Genomic DNA, 20,415 nt, shown 5'->3' with positions numbered 1-20,415 from the left:
GAATGATAAGAATCACTAAATAAATAATAGAAATAATTAATCATTATCTAAAATAGCAACACTTATTAGTCATTATCACGGACTAAGATATAATAAGATATATTTTAGTCTGTGGTCATTACTCATTTAATATTGCGTAAACCAAATACGAAAGATATACTGTTTACATCGACAACATTAGCCAATAGGTTACAGCAGTTCGTTGGTAACACGAAAATAATAGAAATAGTCCATTACCTTTACCTTTAAAAATGAGCCTGAAGCGAAAAAACCTTGTCTGTCATATATATATTAATTTAAACAACCACATACATTTTCTCTTAGTTATATTTCATTTTACATTGTTACTTTTTTCTTTTAAGTGACATCTAATTACACACATATGAATTTCTTCATAATATTTAAAATACAATTTTCATGATGAATTAGTTAATAAATATAACCAATATTCATAGTCATTTTATCAGATGTTAAAATGTGAAGACAGACAACACAAGATTACTAGATCTACCTACTTATGTGGTTGCGATAAAATGTGCTTTCTTTGAAATTTTTTTTAATTGTATGCTAAAATATTTTAATTGAATCAAACAACTTTAAGATTGTTTTATTAAAAAATTTTCAATTTGATGAACATTGAAGTGCTTGTATTTGTTTTTTGATATGGGGTGCTTAGTTAATTTTTTTTATCTTATTATTCTACATGTTTGGATTATTTTTTCTTTATTTGATATTTCTCTGTATGATATATGTTACAATATGTAGATTAGTTTATCATATTATGATCCATTCATAGAAAAAGAATAAATACTTCTTGATTCTTAATTATTTGATATTAAATTTTAATCGTTAGTATGTTATTGGCTTGTTGCCCTTTATTGTATGTAATTATAATTTAAAGTACATTGTGCAATCTATCTTGCAAATGTTATTAGTTTATTTTAAAATTGTATTAAAAATTAATTGTTATATTCCGCAATATTTAATACTGGCATAGAATTTTTAGAAAAAAAATTATCCTTAAAACAAATAAAATGTGTGAAATTTTAGGATCATTAGAAGTCTTATTAATTTATACTTTTACATTTAAAATGTTAAAAATTTAATCATAATTAAGCAGATATTATTGAAAATACACAATAAATCTCTAAACTATAGGCGCAGTGCTTTGTCAAATCTTCATCATAGAAATATTTTAGATTGCAATTTAACATAATTTATGATTATAAATAAATATGGCAATATAAAAGGTATACACAGTTTATTTATAATTATATAAAACAAGAAATTTTTACAAGTCTTTTACGAGCAACATGTTGCAGTTTAAAAAATGATTTAGTCTTAAAAACACAAACGTTACTATCAAAAATAAATTATAGGTAAATATATTGTATACATTTATACATAAACTTTATAAGTTGACTTGTAATCTACTAGGTAAGTATACATTTAGAATAAAAACAATTATATTAACAAAATATTATAATGCAGTAAATAAATAACAATGATTGTTTAATGTACATAGTAAAAAAAATAATCTATAATATATAACTATATTGTATTATAATTATAATTAATATATATCATAAAATTATAGAAATTAAATATTAAATAATTAACTAATCTGAATCGGTTACATGTTTAGATACTATCTTTAACCGCATAATTAGTCATACAGAGATGTACATGTCATTTTAGTGAATATAGGAAAATATTGAAAATTAAATTCTAATTTTATTGTACATAAAAAGGAAAACCATTAAATCAAAGACATGTGTGTACAGTAGAAATTGTTATAAGATTGAAGTGATTATAAAATAAAATTATAAGAAAGTAGTTTAACACACTATTATACACTGTAAACAATGTATAATGGTTAGAACAAATTTAATAAAAAAAAAATCATAGTTAAAACAAATAAAAAAATGCTTATTGAAATTTATATTAGACTATTAAGTCAATTTCTACTGTATACCAGAAATATAAAAAATAAACAAAAATAATCTTATAGATAAAAAAATATTTACATTGCTATAAAACATTAATGGCACACATCTATAAGCTAAATGTTAAGTAGATCAGCTGACAAAAAAATAGTAAAATTGTTGTTCATTTAAAGTTGACAATAGCAATTTAGTAATATTAAATTTAATTCTATCTACACAGTCTTGGGCAAAATTATAAAATCCTACATTTCAGCTTTTATGGCTGTAACATTAAATTCATCCTGTATTATACATGATGAATTCCGTTTTCCAAGGTTTCACTATCCTCGAGTTTTCGCAGTGTCTTCATAACTCTCAATGCTGGCAATCTTACATTTGGATTTTGATGCCAACATTCTTGTATGATTTCTGATATCACTCTCAACCTCTGAAATACAATTAATTAAGTAAAACAAAATAACAAATAACATTTATATTATTTTTATACTCACATTATCACACTTCCATCGAATAGGTATGTCTGGTCTAGCTCCTTGTATTATTAATACTAAGCGCATGTCTTCCACTGAAGGATCAGAGCCAACCAAATTAGCGTAAGGCAACATATATTCATCAGCTTGAAGCATAGGTGATCCTCCAACAGGCCAACTTTGTCTGCTCCTTCTGTAAATTAGGAAAATTGAGTATAATTTTAGATTAGTAAAATTAAATAATTTTAAATCATAGTATGAGTAAAATTATTAAAATACTTGCCTACACAACTCCCAAAACACTAAACTTGTTGAATACATATCAGCAGATTTAAATGCACTAAATGAAGTCACATCAATAGTATCATTGACTACTTCAGGAGCCATATAACGTCTTGTACCTACTCTTGAATTGGGAGCAATGTCAATTTCATTTCTTCGACTAAAATAGTATAAAATGTATTAATTATTATGGGTTCAAGATAAATATTATATAAAATAGATAACTACCTATCATATCGGACAGCTAAAGCAAAATCAGCAATACAACACTCTCCGTCAGTCTTGACCAAAATGTTTCTTGATTTAATATCTCTATGGGCAATACATGGCTTGCCGTGAGTACCATTAATTGGCTCATGTAAATGTGCCAAGCCACTAGCTATTGATCGTGCCATAACAACTAGCTGAGCGGTATCAATAGTATTCTCTTTCAAAAAATCATGTAAGGAACCACGTTTATGATATTCTGTAATCAACATCATCTGAGCACCTCCAGCACTGACTTTTAAATCAGCTGCGATAAAACCTTAAATTTTTTTGAATAACATAATGAGTTTAAACAATCAAAATCAATAATATTATTTTATAATTTACCTAAAATGTTCTCATGTCTAAGTAAAACAGTTTGGTATATTTCTGTTTCTCGTAGCCAACTCTGATCATTAATAGTAGTAAAAATTTTCACAGCTACATGTTCACCTCTCCAATTAGCTAAACATACTTTACCAAATCTACCTTCTCCAATTTGCCGCTCTATTCGTATTTGTTTGGCAATTGTTCTTTGAACCTAAATAGTAATATTTTTTTTAATAGTATTTAGTGTTTTATTGTAATCACGCATTGGTACTTACAAGTAATGGAATCCCAGAACCAGAACCAGATGAATGGCCAATAAGTGTTTGCAACAAATTACTGTTGCCAGATATATAGCTGTCGGTAGATGCTAAAGCATATAGCCGATTTTTCTCCCTTCTTCTATACCTAAGGTATATCCAACCTATGATGATTGCAGATACTAGGAGACAGATAATCATTGACAGCATAAATGCAATGTAAGGTACAGAATTAATATGAACTTTGGGTGGTACTGTTGTTGTACTATGTGGTATGTACATGGGTCTTATATCTTTGTTGCACATATCTGAGTTACAACACTGAATAGCTAGACCATATAAAGAATTGCCACCTTTGCACTAGAAAAATAAATAAATTAGAATATAATATTTATATAAAACAGTATTTTTTATAAAAGTATACATAGCAAATTTTAAAAATATTTACTTGTAAGAAGCCTTGTTCGCCAGCTGCAAGACAACCATAAGATACTATTGGTTCATATTCACCGGTTTCTTCGTTTACTTCCTCATGCACAGCGCTAAAGCATTGAGAATAGCGAGAAGTTACACATGTTCCGTTTATTTGGCCGTCTGGACATTGATGTTCGCAATAACACGTCAATCCATGGACTAAAATGTAAAAAAGATATTTTATAGATATTTAAATTTAAATAGCTGATAAAATATATGTTAAATGTTCCTTTTAATTAAATGTCATGTTGTTAAATTAAAGATTTATTTACAATAGTTCATTCATAATTAATTTGTAAATAAATGTTTGTAAAAAAATCTGCAAGTGTTCAAATTCCATTTCAATTAGGTACCAAATAAAATTTGTGTTAAAAAAGAATAAAAAAAATATTATGAGACGATCAAAGAAAAAATTAAAAAATCCTATAGTGTCGGCGCCATTTGTTGAACAAAAACTAATGAAAACCGGTAGCCCAGATATTTTCATTAAAATTCATCTGGACATTCATTCGGTTATATAGACAATAAATAAAATATGATACATTAATTTTTTATCCAAGTTCGTTTTTTAACCTTTATTATTCCCACCTAAGTAGTTTATAGTTCTATAAGAAATGAAAAAAACATATCGTCTTATTATTTATAACATATAATATAATGTTTCTCAACCAGTGTGTTGAGACTCACTGATGTGTCGCCAGATAAGTTCATATGTGTCACGAAGTAAATTAAATAACACAAAATGTACAAACATTTTTTTCACAATTTACAAAAATGAATAGATGTTTAATATAATTTCTAAAGTGATTAAAAATAAGTTATCTGTTATCGGTATTTATCATTATTTTTATATTATATTTGTTCCTTATTTTGTATTACCAATTAAGATAAACCATTATTTTTCCGTTTTAATTTTATATCACAAAGTAATAAGGATAATATAGGATAATAAATAATATGGACGAGAAACACTGAGTCATAAGATATAAAAACAAAATAATAAATTCACGTATTCTTAAACTGGTACCTAATTAATACAACATTATTTAGTTTCGTATAATAATTAAATTTAAATAATTTGATTATTTTAATTTCTATAAATCAAACAGTTTTCACAACATTTTTACAGGCAGATTAAATATTTTGTAAAATTTTAGGTGAAAATATATTAAACAAATAATATTAAAACAATAAAAATATTGCTAAAGAAAATATTAATCTCGAAATCTACATTTCTTTTTTTCTGTTTACATTGAGTCTTAATATTTATTTAACTCTCCACCTTATATCCAAAACTTTGAAAATATTACGAGTAGTAAACTCTGAACGATGAGAAATCGTTTTTAGTATAGGCTATAGGGATTAAATAAAATATCCTATTCAAATCCTTCCCCTACTTTAAAAATAATAATAATAAAAAACACCTGTTGCATAGCCTTATAAATATTAAACATCATAAAAGAAGGTAAAGAGAGTGCAGGTAAGAATCAGACACAAAGAGCTGTTAACCAACAACAACGACTACGACAGTGCTATATATATAAAAATTCAAAATGGATACGCAGTGTATGCGTTTGGGTCAATCCAACTAACCCCTTTTACATAAAAACGTTGAATAATAAAAACCTGGTCCGTCTATATACGTATACACACTATGATAAGCAATTTCAAACCTCACAGAGCCATACTATGAGATATTACAACAATACAACTAAATCTGTCACACCTAAAAAAACCATTTAAAAACTCATGTCAGAAAAATATGAATACGTGTTATTCATATAATATGAATATTTTATACAGTCATTTACATAATTTATGATTTATGTGCCAGTGGGCGGCATAATGGTGTTACCGAGACATTTAATTATTAATCGGTTATAAATCGCATGAGGGAGAGAAAAAGAGAAAGAGAGAGAGACTTGAATGCCCGCATTGTCGCTCTGATATTATATTATAATATATTATAATAAACACGTAGGAGTCATTCTCAGTGGATGATGTGAGAGTGAGCGGGTAACTTTTTTTACTCCTAAAGACTAATTAAAACTGATGGGTTTTTCGTTACCTGCCGTTTAGGCGTTTACGATTTTATTACTCTCGAGGCTCCAGTACATAAAACATAATTTCGGGTGTGTCTACGGGATCCACTGGGTTTTCAAAGAAAATAATATACCGCAGAGACTTGAACGTTTTGTTTTAATGTCGACTTATAATTGGCCTAAAATATAATATACGGGTCTTAAGTACATTTCGCTTCCTTATAATAACGGACACACGCCAAGCCGAATTGAAAAACGGTTTAAATGAATTATACACCTAAAAAATAATACTACATTACGTATTATATATACTATTATTATAGTAAATCACAGTCGATCATTAAACTCCAGAAAAGTTTCGACCCAAATCCAATTATTATTAAATAGTGGCACGTTTGACAACAATAAATTCGATCTCCGAAAATACTACACACTACACGTGCCCGCGCTGGTCATGCCACATAAAAAATAATATTATTATTAATAATAATATATAATATTATAATAACGTATTCGGACGGGAGTGGCCGTCCGGTTTCTAAGGGGTGTCGGATTACTATAGTACGATCGTCGTCGCATTATAATAAAACCGTGATATTAAAATACTTTATATTATCATACTGCAATAACAAAAATAATAATAATAATAATAATAATATTAATATTAATATCGTATGTTATTATTTTACGGCACGCCGACACGCGATGGCTGGACACGCCGTCGTCGTCGCCGTCACACGTCGGAGGCGTCGAATCTCCCCCGGCCGAGGAATAAATTCCGATCCGTGGACCGTGGTGGCAAAGGTGTCGGGTGTCCGAGAAACAATCGCCCGCGTTACACGGCCAAACACCGACACCGTTCTCTCCCGACGCGCACCGGTTCGCTCTGACCCCTCCCCGCCCCGTACACCCGCGGACAGCGGCTTACGAGAAAAGAGCGCGCGCGCACACACACACACACACACACCGACGAGGAACGCGATCGCCCCCGCCACGTCCCTTCACGTCCGCCGCGTGATTTGTTGCGTCGAACCCTGCCCCCGCCCCCGCCACAACAAAACACTGGGCCCGCTCAAACACATGCAACACCACGACGGTCGTCAACGGGTGACAGCGGCGGCGGCAGCAGCTGCACCGACCGACGCGACCGGTTTGGTTTTTGTATAATATAATACGTCTCGCTCGCTCACTCGTTCGCACCGTTTCTCTCTTCGTCTTACGTTTCACCGTCCGCACGCACAACAAATCTGTTTTCGTGCATCGGAATCACGTTCGACGGGCGAGGCAACGAGGACGGGACCGCGCGCACACACAATATATTATACACACAACCACGTCTTTCTCTCGAACGACCCCTCTCGGGGTACGCGACCAGCACCACCGGCACAACACATGTGCACCACGCCGACGATGCTATGCTGCGCACAAAGTACCCTTATTATTATTATATTTATTATAATATATTATACTATATTATTGTATTATTATTCCGACAATAATAAGCGTTCGGTACCTGTTTAAGGAACGTCATGCAACACCCCTCGTCGGTGCGTAAACGCTGCACACATGTTCCACCAGTGTTCACACAGTTTATCCGAGAAGTCCTAATATAACAACCCAGCCGGGTACGCACGTACCGATTTAAAATAATATTCAAGCGAATCGTCACGTTTTTTGCCCAACGACAAACCACCCGACACAACAACAATTAAAACTATTCCCATTGGTTCAAAAATAAGGTTTATTTTTTAATACTTTATATATTATAATATACTCGTACACGACCTCGGTCGCATCTACTTGGCGTTTCGTTATTTTTTACCTAAACTTTTAGTTTGGAAGTAACTGTTTGTCCTTTTCAATAGGAAAAGTATAAAAATGAATTTTAAATCAGCAAATTGTGAAAATGAAACTAAATAACTAACAATATTATCTGATATTTTATTTAATGAAAGATTATTCTTCGACCGATTTGAAGATAATAAAAATATATTACTTTGCAATTCATTTTGATTTCCTTTATATAATAATTATAAATTTATTTATTTACTTTAGTTTACCGATTACTTGTACCTAATGAGTAATGAGTAATGACTAATGACTAATAAATAATTTTAAGATAATCGTTAATGTACAAAATATAAAAGGTACATATTATATGAGTGAATTATACACACCAATACTATCATAAATCATTATGATAAAAACTGAAAATAAAATAATATTTATTACATAATACTATCTTTATTATCCAACAACAAAAGTAAAATTACTAAGAAAAGTTTTTTTTGATTTTTATCAATGTAATCTATACAAAATGAGATTTGTAAACACCGCTTAATAAAATGTTATCGACTGTCTTATAGGTGTAAATGTATTTATACAACGCCATTATTAATTTAAATCTTAGGAATAAGGGACATTATAACACAGTAAGAATATATAGCTACTAGCTAGTAAGGTATGAGTGATAGCATATTATATTATTTCAAGCAATCTAATATTATATGTATTTTATAATTTACTATTTTTTCTTACAAAAAAAATTACAATTAGTATGTTTTAAAAACTAAATTTGTCACAGTTTACAGAAATAAAATATCAACAATAATAGGTATTTATATGAATAGAAATTTTTGTTTTTAATTTTAGTGAATAACGTACATAATATGATATCATACATTATGAGATAAAGTTAAATATATTACCTACGCATAAGTATTTTTTTTTATCAAGAAAAATTTTTATATTTCGTTTAGTATAACGTATAGTATAAACAATTGAAACAATATATTTGCATTGTAATATAAATTTCTTCAATATTTATCTTAAACCAAAATAAAATTCCAAAATACCATCGAAACCATTAAAAATGCAGAAACGTGATAAATTCAATATAGTGGCTCACAGAATCGCGTAGGTATGTGTAGAACTCACAGTGTCAACGACACCTGTATTTTATCAGACAATAGGATACTATATACGGCCAGGTGTGAGTACATTATCAAAAATACAATACCTGCCATCTTCTTTCGAGAAGTCTCGGTACATCAGCGTCTTGGTAATTTATTTTGATGTTTTTTTTTCGATGGAAAAACGCTAGTTTACGGTCACGCTTTGTCCGACAAACTACCGAATACGTTCTCATCAAACTCCATTTCATTGTCATTGAAATATCATTATAAAGGGTATTTTTTGTAAAAAGACATGAAATTAGTGTTGAAAATTGAAGGAAAATCCAATTACAACTAAAGAAATACGTATTGTGTATTTGTGTTATAGTACTAAGAGTTTATCGGTCGATATTCGCCACACAATTTCAAAAGTACCTATAGAATGTTAATGTTTACTATCCAATAAGGAAATTGTGCCAATACTCAATTTACAGAATATAAAACATGATGTAGACCAAGACCATTACAAAATTACTTTTAATATTTTTCACAAATAGATAAATGATTTTAAAATGTAATTGTGTGTTTACGGTAGAAAAACAATAAATTAATCAGTTTAAAATACTAAATAATAGTAGGTAATTGGTATTCACAGAAAAATATTTTCTCAAAGTCTTTTGTATAAAAAATATCTACAATATCTGTGCATATTATAATTCAGTATCTTTAATATTTCTTTATTACTTTTTGCCTTTTGGTTCTTGATACCCTTGGACCCCACTACCATAAATGCACTATTAGTTTTCAGCATCTTAAAAACATACCCAATTTAAAAACTGGAGAAGACGGTCTGGTGTTTAATAGAGATGGTATTTAAATATATTATTTAACAGATAGTTACATAAATTAATATATCAAATTTAAATTTGATGATAAATCATTGCATATGAAAAACGATTCTGTGCAAAGACGGTTTAACAGCCTATATTTCTAAGTATATATTGTTATAATCATTTATATTTTTCTATTAGTATAAATTATTTTTCTATTATTTTAATAAGTTTAACTAATTTTATATATTACATATATTACATAATTAAGTTGTTACCGACAAACTGCGTAAAACGATGTGAATAGGTTTATGGTATAAATATTTTATAACGAATCTTAATATTTTGAAAATTGTATTATGTATAGGTATATTAAATAACAATATACATAGTGACAAAATGTTTCAAGTCTATAAAATAATATTATTAGAATTACAGCAACATAACTAAAATAGTTCATATTTGTTTTAATATCTGATTTCGTCAAAATTTTATTTTTGAATTCTATAAAAAAAATTATACATATGGCTAAACACTTAACAGTTTTTTTTATTTTATTTAAAAAACATAATTAAACTGTAAATACCTTGTACAAAAAAAATAGAAAAAATAAAAAACGTATATAAATATAAAAAAGCAGATATTTTTAAAATTTATCACGATAATTTTGAAAATTACTTTTTACTTTTGATCCCTTGAAGTACCAACTAGATCTACTTTACGTCAAAAATTGAGCCTCACAGTTGAAAATAGATGCATTTTTACTGTTCCAAAAGGTGATGACAGTCACAAGTAAATATTTTATTTTTATGAAATCTATCAACGCTTTAGGGACAAGTAGGTACCTATAAATATGAAATAAACACTATGTTGAAAAAATACCTACTTTCAGAGATTAACAGAATATCATAGTAAAAATAGAGATTCTAAAATTGAAAACCTAAGTTACGACTCCATAAGGATTACGCTCTGCGTGTTTTTTTTTTTTGAAAATGTTCCAAAATTATCCCGAATACGTTGAAAAAGTCACGTATTTGGCTAACGATCACGAACCGATTCTTTGTCAAAGAAAAAACCTTCAATGTTCATACCTATTAAATAGTGTAGGTACATATATAACACAGCTATTCTGTACGATGACCCTATATATTACCAGAGCAAACCTTTATAATCCAATTTATACCGAATACAAGGCATACGGAAGAGGAAAAAAATCACGTACCTATTTGCCGACACCTCAATTTTATTATAAACAACAGGTTTTCTGGGTCAGCTATCTCACCAATAATTGTCGTAAGCACGTTCGAAACACGATGGTGTCGTACCACACACGCACAAGTAAATCATAGTATTTGTTTTTTTATATATACATATGATATAATAATACAATATATATACATATATATAACGTGCAATTACAAGATACGGAATCTTGTATTGGAGATATTTTCGAGTATTTGCTGGAGGCTAAGTTTAAAAATAATAATAATAATAATAAAGACGAACTGTAACAAAATGTTACATTAAACGTTTGGTTTTTATCAAATTTAATACCCGGCAGCAGTTTACGCAAACGGTTAGTTGACCATAACGAGACAAACGTGTGGCCGACCGGTTTTCTACGTACCTATTATATACCGCGAGTATGTATGGTATATTTTTCTCAGACCATCTGGCACAAACTTACACATTCGTCTTCTCTTTTCTTCTCTCCGGCATCAACAATTATTCAACGGCGGTCGGCCTAATCCCGCGCGGTGTGCGTGTACACACGTATCGCGGCGAGCCATAGACACATAAATGTTTTGTGCGTGTGTGTATGTCATTGCAGGCGTTTTCCTCCCATTATCAGATACCACATCTATCGCGCTCGTATCACGTATATATTATATTCACGTACGCATATAAATGTCTTCGCAGTATATTACGATCGGTATAAAAGATCCACGGACCACGCGACAGCCGGAAGAAGGGGAGGGGGCGAGTAAAAGAAATAAATAAAAAAAACACATAACATCATATACGTGTAGCCGTGTAGGCATACAACGTGTATCTGTATAATATATGTGTATATATATAAAAAAAATAATAATACTCGTTCGGAACAATTCTCACATTGTCACGCAATGACTTTGTATGCACAAAAGGATTTGTACGGCTTCGTTTTACTTATAATATATATATATAAACCTACTTCTTCTTCTTATTTCAATTTTTTTTTTTTATGGCAAAACTGATTTGATCTGGTCTCTGTGAATCCGGATTTCTCAAGGATCGCGCAGCCGCCGCCGTCTCGAAGAACTTAACTGCGTGGTATCGCGGATAAATAAAACGCATACAGTATATATTACGTCTCCGTCGATGAGAATATAAGATTCTATCCTGGCAGTATATACTTACGTTCAGTCACACACGCATGCACATTAAACATACCCCATATGGAATTATTCACTAACGCAGCCTTGCACTATTGTCGTTAACGAGGCATATTATATTTTCGCAAGCAAAACGCGGCCGTCGGATTTTAAAAGTGTGAAATATTTCAATGCACGTGTGACACATGTCCGTATTCGGAATTTGCGTGTCTATATTCCTCTAAGCATAACAACCAACAAATATAATTTGTATTATCGTGCAAGACGTGAAACGTTATTAAAGAAGAATAAAATTGAAAATTTTCTATATCAAAGAAAAAATATCAAACTATATAAAAACAACCAGAATTCAATACTTAGATAACCAATATACGCATTTATTTAATACTATATAATTACACACATTCATATAATTACGTTCGTTTATCAAAACGATTATTGATTATCTTCTTCGTCGATTGATTTATGAGTGTAGATTTATTAAATACTATTATATTTTAGCTGCGCTGACGTCGTTACATATTTATATTATTATTATAAAATGTATGTAGGAGAGTGTTATACTATTACTATTTAGCTGTAACGCGTATACAATAGCCGCCTGCTACAATCTGTCATTACAAACGCTTTGGATTTTGACACTTATTAAACCCATTGTACATTAATTGTAGACGTTTAAAAAATATAAAAATAAACGTGAACCCATAAATCGTGTTGTTCAACACCTGCATGTACAGTATACATGTTTTACAGATGGTCATCTATAAACTCTATATCTTGTGTATCGTATGCCTGTACACTGTACATGAGTCGTGGAATTAAATTCGAAATGTACAATGACGACTACATCAACATCGCCGACTGCCATTGCATATATTATAAAATATAACCATTAACCACTAATAAATTGTTATGATTACCATCATTGTGCTGGGAGTGCCAATAACTCGGGAGAACAACCCGGCGCGAGTTCTTAATTATTGTTAATCATCTCTCCGAATGATTTCAAGTGCTTACAGACTACTCACTATAAGTGTATAATATGCATATACATAGAATAAAAACATTACAGATGCATGCGTTCTTAGACATTTTGCAAACGATTTCACGTATATATGTGTAACAAGATAAAAGGTATGCACTATGCAGTATATAATAGGAATAATGTATATTTTATTAACATTTTTTTTTTGAACTATATAGCAGGTATCGCACAGCGATTTTTCGTGAATCTATATAATAATAATAGTATGATGTATATTTGTTATCTGCAGGTAACGATTTTTGCGCGCTAGTCTCGCGGCGGAGGCTGACGGTTGTCTGTACGTGAAAACGTGCGTGGGTGAGCGATGTTCACCGCAGACAGGACTCATGCCTACACACAACGACGAAGTGACTTTAGGGCGCGGAAGTCGTCGTCCGATGGACGGTGCGACGGACGGATGCAAATCGTTTCTCATAAATTCCGAGATCTAAATCGTACATTTTTTTACCATAATATTTCCCTTTATTATTATTATTATTACTATTATCGCGCATACATAATGATACATTACATATTATTAGCCCCGCGGAGTCGTGACGGACGCGCGTGGTAGGCGTGAACCGCCCAACACCTCGACGCGATTTACGCCTGACGTACACGGTGCGTGTGCACGTACATATATTATACTATACACGATACGACGGTGATTATTATTATTACTATTATTACACGCAGCAGCGGCGGCGGAGAAACCACGTCCGCCACCAAGGGCCGGGTGTGCGTTGCCTGAGGGGAGGGTCAAGGACATCATCGTCGGTTGCAGTGGTGTTGTGCTGCTGCTCCGTACCCGACACCGCAGACTCCGACAACTCGTTAAAAAAAAAAAAATACGTCGTTCGGCGCCACACGTTCAAATCACATATCCAAAAAATCCTTCCAACCGCAGTCAGACCCATAGTACGCGAGTCTGCCGTCTAAATGTATAGTATAATTATTAAAAAATAATAATATAATTAAACTGACTATCGAATGTCAACAACAACAAAAAACCGTTATTGCTGCCATGCAGCATAACAATTTGCACGTACCTAGTACCTACAAGACTACAACTACTTAGATAATAAATTAATAAATAATAACATCTCGCGGGGATCGGAATCACTTTATAAATATGAATATCATCAATAATTCAATAAATGTATAAAAATAAATATATTATATTAATACAAATAACAATTTCCAATGTTTTTTCCAACAAGGCAAATAAGAGATCACTTTAGGAAAAAAACAAAAACATTTGATATAGGGGTGTAGGACTGTTAGCAATAAATTAATTTTTGAAAATTAAAATTATGTTGAAAATAGTAGTTGCGAATTAAAATGTAATTTTTTTTAATTTGCTTACTCTCATAAAATTTAAAATAAAATTGTAAAAATTCAAATTGAAACTAAATTAACAAAATAATTTAATCATCAATATGCAAAATATTTAAGTTTTATTTTAGAATCTGTAATCAGTGTGGATAAGTGTGTATCTTATTTAAATTGTTCTAAAATAATCCCAAAAGAATATAATACCTATGCAAATGTTACATGTTGTAAGAACGTATTATTAATATGCAAGTATCTATCAGTCCCAATTCCGGGTGTGTATATTTCGAAGTTACTACTTATTGGTATTACTGTATTAGTGTAGATATCTGGTACATATTATTATGTTTCACATTCTACATCTACTAGTTTATTGGAACGAATATCTCAAACACGAAAGAAACCCTATTAGTTATTACTGCAAATATAATGATCCGTTTCATAAGAAACGTATCTACGTCGATCTATATGTTCAAACACCACACTAGTAAGGAAGCGTCTGCGTACGCGAGAAGAATATAATATTTTGTACAAAGACAACGAAACAATAACGTCGTTTTTCAAGATAAGCAAACCCCGATTAAATTACAATAATATAACCATATATTATACCTATAAATATACAAAACAATCGTATTTATTATAAATGAAAATAGACAATAATACATAATTTTGTTTTACTACTTATTACAATTTTAAATATATACCTACATAACGCTACCTATAACAGCTGTAATTAATAAAAGATAACATTATTTTTTTATAAATAAATACCTGTGCTAATCATAAAAATAAATATGTTTACAACTAACTGAAATCAATACTGAATACTTAAATACATAATAAAGGTAAATTCAATTTGAAACATAAAATAGTAATAACTAGGAATATAAAAATACAAATATAACATACAACGTAATTTAATAAGTAAGTATAATGAAAAATCTTTAAAGGTATCAATAAAATAAGGTCCTATTTACTCGTATATAATTAATATACAGTCTTTTTGGGTTTAATAGATGAAGGGCACCAGATCTACTGTTAAACTCATTATTGCTTTGAGAATAAATTTAATTCAAACCATTTATTTAAAATACATTAAACCTGGGATTAAAACCAATTCTACCATTTGAATTTAGGTATGTTTCTGTGAATACATAAGTAATGTACCTATCACTGATCTTTATTATTTTTAACTTTTGAATAATAATAGGTAGATACTAGATATATTAATACTATTTTAACACATTTACCATGGATATTTCAATAATATGGAAAAATTATGGTAAAACATATTTTAATATACTTAAATATTTATATATTTACACATTATGTATATATGCTTAAATATAATTTTTAATACAATGTTAAAATTATGCAATTTATTTTCAACATACCAACTCATTAATCAGATCAATGAATTTAGCTTAAAATTTTGTATTCCAGCATGAATAATATATATAATATAAGAACTAGATAACTTTGGTAATTATATTAAATGCAGACCAAATTCAGATATTAAAAAAATTGATAAATACCTACTAAAATGCGTGATTGTAAACAAAAGCAAATAATTTATTTAATTAAACATGTTTTATATGTTTTCAATATAATTAAAAATATGATTATATGTATGATTCATGCATAAGGATGAGAAAATTATAATTTATTAGAACTGATTTTTATAATTTTTTTTATAAAACTATTTTAATATTTTTACTTTAAGATTAGTTTGTATTTAAATAAATATAAAAAAAATATAAGGCATAATAATATAAGATTAGAATTTCTAACATATAAATAAAAATAATATTTTCAAGGTGTTTACTAATTACCATATGATTTAATATTATAGTTACAATCAGTTTACTCCCTACATTTTTAAGAACAAAAATAAAATATAAATATATCAGATTCTCATATACAAAAAATTAGTCATTCTTAAGGAAAAAAATTGATCTATTACACACACACACACACACACACACACACACACACACACACTTATATATAAATATATAATATATATATATCCACAAAAGGGTCCTATTGATTCAGAGATTAACATACAGGGGGAGGTACATTTTATAGTTGGTGTACAGTCTACAGCACATAGTATGCTCCCTACTTCCAAAACTAAATGACATTTCTTGGGGGGTGAGATCTCAATAGCTTCAAATAAAACATAATTTATGACTGCTGGGACAGTTACGCAAGTTTAGAAGGGCAAAAGTTTAATGGATAAAAATGTTTGGGGTGGTAGTCCCTATTTTCTTAACATTGTCAACTCTGGAGAAATACAGTTAGTTATAGAACTTAAAAACCTTCTATAGTTCTATGTTACATGAATAAAATAAAAAGAAGTAATATAGGTATTAATATTATAGTATTATATTCTTTAATATTAAGAGCTGAAATAATCATAATTTAACCAGTAATATGTATGTACTAATATCTAATATCAACAAGTATTACTCCTATTAAACACTTATTTTATGATTATTTAAACATTAATCACAATAGTTACTACAAAATAAGATAAGACAAATCAATTAAGCCCATTTAAGTTTTACAATTTCTCATTACGCTTATGTATAAAATAAATAGTTATAAAAATTATAAATGTTATTTAGGCAATTTAAATTTTCAGTTATTAAAGCCTACTTTACATAAATGCCTATTAGTATTGTATAAGGCACACTTCTGAAGTTCATAATTTGCACTAAAATGATAAGAATATAATTTACTCTTGATGGAACTATGAATAAACAATGTAAATTGAAACACACACAGTCAATTATATTTTATATAGAACCTAGGATATTATCGGCTATTATATTTAATTTACACGGTAATCATTTGATAGATTATAATATTAATATTGGTATTTGGAATTGAAAACATAATGAAATCTGGTGGCAGTCAAACAATTCAAATTAATGTACTAACAATTCTACTTATTAGGCATATCATATAAAACCCTAATTATTTGGATACCTAATAATAAATAAAAAAAAATGGATATTTTTTTACAATAATAATTGACACATAATCAATATTTCTATTAAACATACCTAGAAATAAGGGTTTATCAGTACCTTAGATAGCATATTGTATAAAAGTATCTAAAATATTACTGATGACAAACAATAATAAAATATAAATGTAGGTAATAAAAATATAATTATTTAAAAGTATGCAAGTATTAACTATTTGTTTTTTCATAGATATTATTATTGAATAATAATGAATCAAAAAATTAAAAATTAAACTGTATTAAATGTACTCATATTTTTGATTTTTTAAGGTTTATAATAGTTTAGTGTACATAATTCAAAATAAAATAATATATTAATAACTCAAGTTATTTAAAAAAATATATAATGTTAATAGATTATATTAGAAGGTATCAGGCATATTATATTTGTTCAAAAAATGTTATTTATTTTAGTTAGGTAATTAACATTAATCCCTTCAGTTATTATGATTTTAAATTATTTTAAGAACTATATGAATTTTGACTTCATTTTTTCCTTATCATTTCATATTAAAGTTGTGATAGTTTAAATACTACACTGCCACAATATAATAAAATTTAAATCAATGTATCATTAAATAAATATGTAGATGCCTATTTATTTGAAATAATATAAAAATAGCAAAATTATATAAGTACATATGTTACCTAACACAGGGTAGATACCTACCTAAGTATGCACTAAATACAAGTTAAATATATTTTTAATGTAGTAATATGATAATATTATGTTATTGTAAATGAATACAATTGTTTTTAGTTAATTAAGTTGTAGAAACTAAAATAATGGTATATATAATATATATAGACTATTTATGGTTATATTTTATTCAAGGAAAATCAAGAATAAACAACAAAACAATTTTGTATGCCTTTCTTATTATTAGGTAACTAAATTTGCTATATAATATGTGTATCCAATTGCAGTTGTGACATATGGTTATCTAAATCAATTTAAATGGATTAAAAATATCAGCGCACAAGTTGCACACCAATGATTCAAATATATTACATATTATTGTAAAAAATAATTTTGAAATCACTTGTGGTAGATATATTAGATGTCCAATGATAAGTGTAATATAAAGATTCTATAACTAATACTTATAAAGTAACTTATAAGATGAGAACCAGAATGAGATTAAGTGTATAATAAAATTATTTGTATATGGTTGTAAAGTCTCTATTCTAATACAGAAAACAACCACATAGTGAAATATTGATAAACCTGTGTAAATCGACACTTGAAACAATAAAAATAATAATAATATAAAGAATTTTACCTGATTTAGCAGCAACTGTTGCTATTCCTAGTCCGATGGTTAATGCACTGCCCAAATTTCGTTTTAGCAACATGATCAGAGTAAATTACGACAAAAGGGTTCCAGACGTTATCCGTGTTCTCGTTTCCTTGTTATCAAACGAATATTGTACTCGACGAACTCGGCAGCTGCATTTCGGTCTGCGGCATTCGCACGTTCTCAAACGAATTAATAAATCGCAAATGTGTAATAAAAACGATATAAACCACAAATAACTGCTTGTTCACGGAAAGTACGATAAGCTTGAACGGAGTAGACGATGGTAGTGAATTTAAAAAAAAATAAATTGACAAAAAAAAAAAGATGATTAGTAACAACCAACTACCAGCACCACGAGACGAATGACGGAGATAAACACAAGACGGACGCGAAAACCAGAATGTGGCTGGCTGTGGCCGGCGGGGGGCTTGGTAGCCTGTGCTCAGTGCTGCGGGTGTTGATCGCTGGAGAAAATAATAATAATATGGTATCGCTATGTATTTCAATTGTGGACGACTGGGGGTCATGGGATGGAAAATTAAAATAATAAGAAAACAGCTGACGTGAAGTAGCATGGAAGAAAAACGTACAACTACGGCACAGGTGCTATCAGTTCAAATTTCTTGTCACTAACTCACAAACTAATAAACACAGATGTTTATATAGATCATGAACTACTAGTTCATGATATAGATGCTAATAAAGAACAAATTAATCTAAAATTGTGCTTAGTACTGCTTACAAATGACATAAACAAGTCGTTTCAAAATATTATTATTAATTATTATTATCTGTTATTTTAATGTTTTCTACGACGTAACATATTCATATGTATATGTATATGGTACACACTACAGTGTACACAGTACGGTACGTTCAACACTCAAATGTGAGATAATACACAAATGACAAACCTTGAATAGTTCTCGTACAGTCGTACACCATAAATAACAATATTGTGGCCTCCCTGCTACAAACATAAATAAATATAATGAAATCATTAAAAATCCTTTTTGTTTGTGCTCTTATTTAAATACCTAATTGTTATATAAATTAAATATTTAAATATTTATCTAAACGAAAATAATATGATACCAATATCTATAAATTGTATAATATCAAAAAAATATTAATTATTAATTTTTTTAAATATATTTTATAATTGTATTCTAAAGAAATTATTAATTAATAAAATAATAAATTAGTAAAATAGATATTTTAGATCCTAAATAGAACGACCAATTTTAAGTATTTCCGATATTATCATTTATCATTATCTAGAAAAGGTAAAATTTACAAAATATTTTAGATAAAAAAATCAAAAAAAAAAAATCAATTTTGAGTTTCTCAAATATGCAAATATTTGAAATAACTTTATAATTCAATTTTATGTGGTTTATTAACAATAACATAAAAAGTAAACACGATAGGCAAATTTTGATTCCACCAAAATGTTGAGCATATAAATTTATACAAACATTACTAAAAAAAAAAATCTAAAAACTTAAATTTTTTGTATTTTAAATTCAAAAACACGATTTTTAAAAAAATTGAGCATTTTAAAGATTTTGACCA

The 20,415-nt window shown here is 28.9% G+C and overlaps 1 protein-coding gene across 1 annotated transcript; it reads right to left on the bottom strand.

Moving 5' to 3' along the window:
- Window positions 1-1,244: 1,244 nt before the first annotated feature.
- Window positions 1,245-19,302, bottom strand: LOC132921018 (bone morphogenetic protein receptor type-1B-like). The gene is made up of 8 exons (XM_060983816.1): window positions 18,823-19,302; window positions 3,980-4,164; window positions 3,550-3,891; window positions 3,293-3,485; window positions 2,927-3,224; window positions 2,700-2,858; window positions 2,438-2,609; window positions 1,245-2,373 (listed from the first exon to the last, which is right to left on the bottom strand). The coding sequence occupies exons 1-8, from the start codon at window positions 18,893-18,895 to the stop codon at window positions 2,233-2,235; spliced, it is 1,563 nt and encodes a 520-aa protein (XP_060839799.1). The 5' UTR covers window positions 18,896-19,302; the 3' UTR covers window positions 1,245-2,232.
- Between the last annotated feature and the right edge of the window lie 1,113 nt (window positions 19,303-20,415).

The sequence above is a fragment of the Rhopalosiphum padi genome, chromosome 2 (assembly GCF_020882245.1).
Source record: "Rhopalosiphum padi isolate XX-2018 chromosome 2, ASM2088224v1, whole genome shotgun sequence".
In the NCBI taxonomy this organism is placed as follows: Eukaryota; Metazoa; Arthropoda; class Insecta; order Hemiptera; family Aphididae; genus Rhopalosiphum; species Rhopalosiphum padi.
The sequence above is the reverse complement of the archived record's forward strand: the minus strand, read 5'-3'. Positions and strand labels throughout refer to the sequence as shown.

What these genes read in the sequence shown, in the direction of transcription:
- LOC132921018 (XM_060983816.1), bottom strand. Translation starts at nt 18,895, where the DNA reads ATGTTGCTAAAACGAAATTTGGGCAGTGCATTAACCATCGGACTAGGA. An exon ending in GTTCTGGGATTCCATTACTT is followed by an intron (nt 3,486 to 3,549) that starts GTAAGTACCAAT and finishes ATTACTATTTAG; the next exon opens with GTTCAAAGAACAATTGCCAA. An exon ending in GTGTTTTGGGAGTTGTGTAG is followed by an intron (nt 2,610 to 2,699) that starts GCAAGTATTTTA and finishes CCTAATTTACAG; the next exon opens with AAGGAGCAGACAAAGTTGGC.